Genomic DNA, 9,509 nt, shown 5'->3' with positions numbered 1-9,509 from the left:
TGGCATTCATCGTGGACAGCTTCTGCTCTCAGCTGGCTGAACCCACGTAGAAGGGCTGCTGCTGGCATCGGGAATTCTGAAAATGTTTTCCTGCTAGCTGAGGTCCAATGACTTGCAAGCAAGTAGAGAGAAGAAATCCTGCTCCAACACAGTGCTACTCAGAGAGAGCCAGCAAAGTGGGCAAAGACTGGGATCAAAGCCTGCTGCTGCTGCTAAGTCGCTTCAGTCGTGTCCAGCTCTGTGAGACCCCATAGATGGCAGCCCACCAGGCTCACCCATCCCTGGGATTCCCCAGGCAAAGCCTAAAGAGGCTCTAACCGAGCAAAAGATCAGCAAACTTCTGTCTGTCGAGAACAAGCAAAGAGCAAATCAAGCTGAATAACAGATCAAATGTGGCTATGGAGTCGGCTGGATCTTTGCTCCCCCGTTGTCCCCTACATTCTCCCCAACAACTGAAAAGCCATGGGTTACAGTAGAAAGATGGGTGCTTTCGATTCAGACAGTAATGAGCATAAATTTCTTAATTCTAAAACAAGCCAACTGTGTGAATTCAGGATAAATTACTTCATGACTCATGGCCTCAGTTTCCATATCTGTTGAATGAAGGAGAATCAATATTCTGAGAGCTATCGAGAGGATTACATATACAAGGATAATATAAGTAAAATGTACAGTGTTATACTGAGTGAACAGAAGGTGATCAATAAGATGATGCTGAAGGTTAATGAAATGGCTGTTGTGCTGATATCTGTCCAAATAAAGCAATGCCAATAACACACACGCTGTGCCTCAGGCTGCACTCACGCTGGTTACCCTTCAACCATGGGGTTTAAACTAACAGATACTCTGTGCACAGAAAAACACTCTTAGTTTTGCTAGTATCATTTCAATAAATTTGCGGTCAAGAAATATTGCGGTACCTGAAAAAAAATCATAGGAAAGCTAATGCAAAATTATAAAATAGAATTTAAGTACATTTATATTAGTTTCAGTACAGCATGCATGTGTGTAGTTAAGTCCAAATGAGATCTTTGCATTCCCTTGTTTCATCAGAAGAATTTCATCAGAGAAATGATGAAAGTGGAGAATGCCACCTCATCCCCGGGCAGGTGCCTCATGACTTTCTAACACTTGGAGGGGGTTTAAATGAGCTCTTTGCATTTATTCCTCAGTAAAACTCTGCCATTTCAGTTGCCCTAATTAAAGAGGAGATCCTGATTTCTTTTCTCCTTTAATAACATCATTAATAATTATTATTTAGTAATAAATCTTCCCAGGTGACTATCTGTACTAAATATAAGTATACTTATCACAAGGAAAATAAAATCTGCAAAAGAGCTAAGAGAACAATGCAGGAAAAGAGCTATTAGAAGAGGGTTGTGAAGGACAGAGACAACATGAGAGCAGAGATCAGCTCTGAAATGTCAGCCTTGTCACGATTTTTAACATCTAAAAGTGCCACTAATTCCTCTCTAATGAATCTTACATTATTAAGATTATATGTTTTAGTCAAGGAAAGTGCCATATTTGTCACAATATTAAGCAATGTTATTTTTTTGAAACCCCCAAAAGGTCTTTGCTAAAAGAGATGGTTGCCACATAAGAAAGTCATTACTAAGGCAAATGCTATATGACCTCAGGACAGTCAGTTCCAAATAATGGTAATAACTTACAATTGCTTTCAAATCAATTTTGATGCAAATTTTAGTGTTCTAGTTTGAAAAAAGAAAATCAAAGTATAAAACAGCATGTATAATAGGCTACATTTTATGTATCAAGGGAGAAGAAAATAAATATATGTCTTTTCTGCTTGTGAAACTGTAGAAAAACATGCACACAAACATACATACACCTAAAATGGTGGTTATGTGCAGTTAAGGACAGATTTGGGTGAATAGAGCCTGAGACTGACAGTGGTAGACATTTGACATCTTGTTTGATTTTGGAACTATGCAAATATATTACTTATTTACAAGATGAAATTTAAAAAATATGCTTTCACAAGAGCTTCTTATACAGATTTTCATTTTCTCTTACATTTATTGAATAAGATTATATTTTTCTACAAACTGGGCACTACTGATTCAGATTTGAGAAAGAATGGTATAGAAATGAAACATTTCCTAAGTGTTTTATAAATAGCAATATAATTGTAAAATTAATTTTATATTCATAATTTCTGCATTTATTTTCGTATCTTTGTGCCATCTGCCAACCTGTATTAAAATCTGATTTTGACCTATTCTTGGTTCAGTTTGATCACAAAGCTAATGAGATCGAAGAGGAATACTTCCTCCAGATTGTAAATTATTGACTAAACAATTGCTCATTTTAATCACTTATGAAAGCCAGAACTCAAAGCATATTGATATAAACATCATGCCCATAATCCCTTATTAATGTTTCCAGCCTTTGTAGCAAGCATGCTTTGGTGACTATGACCATTAAGAAATACATCAAATTTGACCAAAAGGAAACAACACAAATTTTTCAGTGTTTTTGAAAAAGAATACTGTCATACCTGTTTTATTATAAATAACCAGGTTCTGTCATATTTTATCTTCTTGCCAGCAAATGAAGGACATTGTTTCATAAAGCTTCTAAAATGTACATGAATATTTAATCAAATCATATTTCCTTGAGAAAATAAAGTTCATTCGCATTTATAGCAGACTGTTGTGAGGAGTAAGATAATTGTCATAAGACCAGGGTAGCCAGTACCGGTTGCTCGTGGACCAAAACTCCTCAAATTTTTAAAACTTTTTTTAAAAAATAAACTTACAATCATAAGTGTTCATTTACTTTAAAAATCCTAAAGATGAAGAAAATTATTGTCTATATATTTAAGTCCTTGTATAAATTACAAAACTCAAGTTTATGTTACAGAGTCCCTTCCCCATAGGAAGCATAAAGCACTTTTGTGGTACCTTTCACCAGTAAATATTTGTATCACATTGAATTTGACAAACGAAAGAAAAGTCGATATTGCATCTTAAAGCCCCAAGAGAACATTCTTCTAAGCTGTCTCTCATGTTGAATGAGCTTCAAAAGTCATTTGATTGCCACGATTTAACTCAATCTCAAATAAAGATATATAAAAGTAATATGCCTATTGACTTCAGTAGAAATCTGAAATATCAGTGAACTGCAGACTCTTCTTGTTTGAGGTCAACAAACACTCTTTGGAAGACAACCAAGAGTAGTTTAAGACCTGGACAACAAAATAAAATTATAACAATAATAATTATAATAATAAAAATAACAATAAAATTAAACAACAACAACCAACAATGAGGTAAACTCCCCTTTAAAAAAGGCAATATGTGTTGCCTGGATTGTCAGGAGAGAGTTCGATTGTACCTGACACCCAAATGTTTTTCCAGCCATAGTTCAGCCAGTTGCACGGTTGAGGCAAAAGTACTTGCCTTGGATCCTAAGCACATCTTATACTGCTTAGGGTCCAAGTTAGGGTCACAATGAACTGGATGGAAAATGTGGACCACTCCTACTTCTTGACTTCTGAAGGGCCTCAAGCCAGATAGAATGACTTTATTGTAGAGATCTACATCTTCCAGTCCCCAGCCTTGTATTGAGGTATCAAATCCACCTGCTCCCAGAAGATCACTTTTATAAATACAGGTAATTCCATATCCATAATCTCTCCAGAATCCAGTCTTCTTTGAGAAGACGAAGTCGTCATCTGTTGGAGGGCTCCCCCCATTGGTTACCTTTGGGTCATACTGGCTAAAGATGATGGGGTAGTACACCTGTTGTCCCTGAATTGTATTGTCTCTACATCGTTGGAGAAAATCTCCTCTGAAGATCAAGTCAACATCACAAAATAGCAGCAAAGTATCATTGTCAAACTGGGAAGATCCCATTTCAAGACCAAGACCTCTGGAAAACTCCCCCTTCATGGGGATCAGGGTGATTTCTGCTTTGGGGTACTTGTTCTGATATTCTTGTATAAGCTCAATATGCTTGTTGGAATCTTGGCCAGAATCCTTACTGAAAAGGATGATGACCAGTTTTACATTCTGCTTTGGGATAAGACAAGTGTTTTCAAAGTTCTCCATGAATCTCAAGAAAGTGTCATACCTTCCAATGAGAGGGACAAGAATGTGTATTTTCTTTTCACTGTGCCCTCCCACTTCTTTGGCACCTTGAAAAGAAGACAGTATCTTTAAAGAATTCGATATAAAGGAGAATGATTGAGTCTCACTGTTAATACTCTCTACAAGACTGTTGACATCTAGCTCTTCAGTTTCTCTGAAGAAAGGCTTGCTGAACAACTGCTGAAGATAGGCATGGCGTCTTACTGGCACAGTCAGTTTCCTCCCCTTGTGTCTTTTGTATAAGAGAAGTAAATCCAAAATGTACTCCACCCCATGCATGGGATCAACCCTGCGGTAGCCATATTGAATTTCTTTGAAGTCAATGAGCCGTCCTCTCGTCTTGGCATTCTCATTGATCATCTCCATCACCTGTAGGACAGTATCATCCAGCGCTGTTCTCAGGATGCTATTGATGCTCTGTCGAGGAGGCTGGTTCTCAGATGCCGAGTAAAGGAGTTTCCCTGTCAGGAACTCCCATTCTATCACTTCATCTCTCTCCCGAGGCTGGAAGTGGTTGAAAGAAGGCATTACTCCCAGCTGCTGGTCCTCTTTGCTCACTTCGCTATTACTAAGCTTGCTCATCAGCGCACTCTCCCGGTGGAGCTGGATGGTGCGGTAGCGCAGTTCAGAAATTTTGCGGCTGAGCATGTAATTATGAAGCCTGTATTGGTAGGCGGGCCTTTTGTTTGGATGAAGTGTTATGGCTGCATGGATTTTGCTGTTGTGAAGGTCTTGGATATAACCCTTGCGATTGTGTTCATAATTTTCATGGAACAGTTGCTGCATCTGAAAAGTAGAAGGAAATCAAGATGTTAAAATAAATTTAAAAAGAAACTAAGCAATAAAACATTTAAACTAAAATATTTAATAAGAATTACTTATACCGTATTTCATAACAAAAATGACATAAAATATGAAAAATGGGAAAAAAATCTTTAATGGGCACTTCACAAAAGAGAATGTGTAAATGCCTGATAAACATACAAAACATTTCTCTAGCTCATTCATCACCAGTGTAATGCAATTTAAAGTCACAATGTGATATTTAACCTACAAAAATGGCTAATGATACATAATGTGCTGTCAAAGTATTAATAGCAGATTTGGAACTCTCATACACAGCTGGTGAGAATGTGACTTGGTTCAACCACTGTGGAAAACTGTATTGACTAAAATGATCAAATGCATTCCCTGTTACTCAGTAATTCTACTCTTAGAAATATGCCTAATAAAAATACACGCATACATTTACCTAAATATATATATATATTTTTTCAAAGCAGTATTATTCATAATACACCCAAACTGAAAGCAACCTGAATGTACATCAAGAATTGATAAATAAATCTAATAGAAAATAATACATCAATTAAAATAAATGAAATACTACTGCTCAACAACACAGACAAACTCACAAACAAGTAAAAGAAGCCATGTACAAATGAATACATTTTATATGATTCTATTCATATGAAATTAAGAAACAGGTACAGCTAACTGATGCAGTTAGCTATAAGAATAGGTGATCAAAAATCCAGAAAGGGGGCAGGAAGCTCTGCAGTGTTAACAGTATTGAATTTGCTATCTAAGTCATGGTGACACATATGCATTTAATTTGTGAACATTCACTCAAGTATTACTTACGATGTATTTGCTATCCCCCGATTAATAAATAACTTTCTTTTAAAAATATGCATATACATGCATGTAAAACCAGGTAGGTTTTTTGATATGTATGTACCTAAATGTGTGTGGATATGTGAGAGGGGAGAGAGAGAATATGAATATCAGAATTTTCCTAGCGAAGGTGACCTAAAAAATGTAAGACCAATACCATGACAGATTCTTTATCTCCAGTATTTCACTTGGTTCTTATTCTATACTCTTAGATTTTCAAATCAACATGATCTGACCTTGAAGAATGTAACAGCAGATATTCTGAGATGGATTTTGGACTTGATTCAAGAGAGTTTAGTTACATCCAATATTTTTTCCTAAAAACATATACCAATTTTTATTTGAAACTTTGATGTTAAATCAAATCAAATCCATATGAATGGGCTATTATAGCTCTAATTTTGTATTATGATCCTTCATCTGAAATTGCCTCAACATATTACTTTAGGTAGGTTTTCATGGGTTTTTTTTTGGTATGCAACAAGATAAAAAATTCTAATGGCATATAGAATATTAATTTTACCACCTCTACAAAGTATTGGCTCTCTGAAACTATTCTTTCTTAAGGCCTGCTTTACATTACTAACAAAACAGGAACATGCTAAATTAAATAGGAGACATTGCTCAGAGGTGAACTGTTCAATTGCAGACTTATCTAGCTCCTTTAGTGATACTGAAGTGATTAATACTGCACAACTTGATGAAGATGATATTTGTTATAGAACAAAGATTATCAGTATTAAAATGGTTAAGGAACTTGCATCACTCATATCATTACAACACAAGTTCCCTATATAGTGCTTTTTTTTCTAGTGTATTCCTTTGCAGAAATATTATAAGCAAAGTCAGTGAGGGGGGCAATATTTAAAAAGAGCACACTCATACATACTCTAGGTAGTGTGGTAATGATAAGATCATCTTGAATTCATGTTATATTTTCCATTAAGAAACATAGAGTATATCCAAATTTTCTGTTTATATGTAGGGAGGATCAAGCGCTGCAGCATAGACAGGAGAATGCTTAAGAGCCTGACTGTGAAATTAGCCAGATCTAGACTTGAGAACTGGCTCCACCATTTCTAAGCCATTTCCTATCCAATCTATTTAAGTCTCAGTCTCCTAATCTATAACAGAGAAAATGCCAACCACCTCAATGTATATTAAAATGTTGCTCAATAAGAAAAATATATATATACGTTGCTTAGTACTATGTCTGGTATCAATCAAGACAATCAAGACAAGGATTTGCCAGCCTCCTCCTGAGATTCCTCTTTTTAACTAGGAGTTTTCAGAGAATGAGAGCAGCACTCTTTAGGCTTGCCTCGTCTTTGTTCATTTCTGGAAATGCTTGGGAACAGTTATAATTTGGCCGTATACACTCAGTGCTTCAATGTATCAAGCATACCATTGAGGAAACTTCTGCTAATAAAAATCCTCAACATTTTACTACAAGAGAGATAAAGTATTGTGGGGATTTTTGGGAAACCAAGGTTCAGGAAGGTTAAGTGATTTAACCAAGGGTCTACTGAGAGTAATGAGATTATGACCAGAACTAGAATAAGCAGTCACTTTTGCTACTTATCACACAAAATTTTGAATACAGCAAAATTGTTTTAAGAAAAAGTAAAAAATATACATTTAAAATTATATTAGCTTATTTGAAATAATTCAGAATTTCCTTTCCCTTATAGAATTTTCAGTTGATTTCATGGTACCTCCACAACCTTATACTGAAAGTAAAAATCATTTCACACTGACAAAATCACGGACATCAATAAAAGCAAAAGCAACTGACATCAATGGGTCCTGACTGATTTCAGTGTTTCTGCAAGTTTCTGTGTTTCAAAGTCTCTGCAAGAGAAAAAGACTAGATGAAAAAATAGCCTCACACCACCAAGAAAAGAATTCATGAAACTGAGGAAAATATTAAGGGACAGTTCTAAAAGTCATAAGAAGAATTTTCCTCTCTCTTGGAAAACAACAAATTAGAAATATAAGATCTCAGGGATGTGATGGTAGAGATGAAATGTCAGTTCACAGAACTAAGAAATAAAGATAAGCTGTCTTTATTATATGTCTTTGTTATATATATATATTATATCTTTGTATATTATACAAAATAAACTCAGATGTGAAAATTAAGTCATAAGAAAAATAAAGAATAAACACTGTGGTAGGCTCAGTAAAGGGGAAAAAAATAGAAATTAAGAAAGCTAAAAAATGAAATATAAATAAAGTTATGATGGTTTAGAGAGAAATTATTCAGGACTTAGAAAAGTACGTTGTTTAGAGTAACTGCTATTAATAAGAGTTATAATAAGAGTAAGCTATTATTATTACTATAGTTGTTACTTTTTTTTATATTATCATTAGTGTAAGTATTGAATAAATGAGTAAAGAAGAATGGCCTCATTTTCCTTAGAAAAGAACTCAAATATGCTCAGTACAGCCATCATTTAATTTTAGATCATCATCTAAAAACTAAAAAACTGAATTGTCTTTAAGAGGTCTTTGTTGAAGTGAAGTGGAAATAAAAGGCCATGCCATTATCAGAAAGCTTTGTGTTCTTTATTAAGAAAATAATTTAATTATTTTTTCTCTATGAAAGAGAAAATGTCTTTATTTATATAAAGAACCTATTTCAATTTATTATAAGTTCTTTTGTCCCCATTAGTCCACTTCATTTCTCATAAAAAGGATTCTCTAATTTAGAAAATTTCTTTAAATCTCTTCCTACATATCAGATTAAGGAGGACTTGGGAAAGAAAGTATTCTTGTTCGAGGAAGTACAGACTCAAATTAGAATAATTCATGAAGGTGAACAAGGAAATAATAAATCATTAAAGATGTGTAAAATATAATGGTGACTAGGTACCTAAGGGCTGGGAAATTTGCCTTGCAAATATTTTAATTCATTTTACTATGATTTAGTTATGCAGTTGTACATAACTAAAGGGAGAGTCTTAGTGCCTTTGATGTAAATATCTAGTGATTTTTCTCTTATTTTTTAAGACTAGTAGATATAAAGGTTCAGAGCAAAATAGTGAATTTTTGAATTAACACTATTACTTTTCTTCAATTATTATCTTCACGTATTAACAGTAAAGTTCTTAAACTATGTCCTGCCTTTCTGGTAATAATGACACAGTGAAAACAGTACCTAATTCTAAATATTAAGAAGAAGAAATAAGTTTGCGAAAATAAACATCCATATGTCATTCTATAATTATAAATAGAATGAAAAAATGTTAAAGGTATACAGTTTGAATAAGTATTGGAATTTGACTGAAAAGAACTAAATATGATAAGATACACCCTTGTTATGCTTGTCACATAAAATTGAGAGCATTACATATTTTGCCACTAAAGATTTTTAAAAATAATAGCACCTTGCCAATAGCTACATCTAATCCACAAATTCTAGTTAAAAAATTCAATGTATGCAAGTAATAAAATTGCATGAAACTGCATGCATAAACATAAGTAAAACTTGGGAAATCTACATAAGATCAGTGAAATATATTAATGCCAATATCCTGGCTGGGATATGTCACTATAGTTTTGCAAGATTTTGCCACTGGGAGAAAGTGCTTTAACAAATCCATGGGATTTCCTTGCATTATTTTTTAGTTGCTATCATAATTATCTAAAAGTAAAAATCATATCATTAAAAAAGTCATCCCAAAGTCTACTTAGAAGAAGGTGTTAAAACTTGTA

The 9,509-nt window shown here is 34.2% G+C and overlaps 1 protein-coding gene across 1 annotated transcript in view; it reads right to left on the bottom strand.

Annotated features, from left to right (window-relative positions):
* Nucleotides 1-2,016: 2,016 nt before the first annotated feature.
* CHSY3 (chondroitin sulfate synthase 3) overlaps nucleotides 2,017-9,509 on the bottom strand; it is a 294,522-nt gene continuing 287,029 nt past the window's right edge. Inside the window, exon 4 of the mRNA XM_010852430.1 lies at nucleotides 2,017-4,901. Within this exon, the coding sequence (XP_010850732.1) occupies nucleotides 3,339-4,901 (1,563 nt within the window). The 3' untranslated portion in view covers nucleotides 2,017-3,338. The remainder of the gene's footprint in view (nucleotides 4,902-9,509) is intronic.

Source organism: Bison bison, unplaced genomic scaffold (genome assembly GCF_000754665.1).
Source record: "Bison bison bison isolate TAMUID 2011002044 unplaced genomic scaffold, Bison_UMD1.0 scf7180017864311, whole genome shotgun sequence".
NCBI lineage: Eukaryota > Metazoa > Chordata > Mammalia > Artiodactyla > Bovidae > Bison > Bison bison.
The sequence above is the reverse complement of the archived record's forward strand: the minus strand, read 5'-3'. Positions and strand labels throughout refer to the sequence as shown.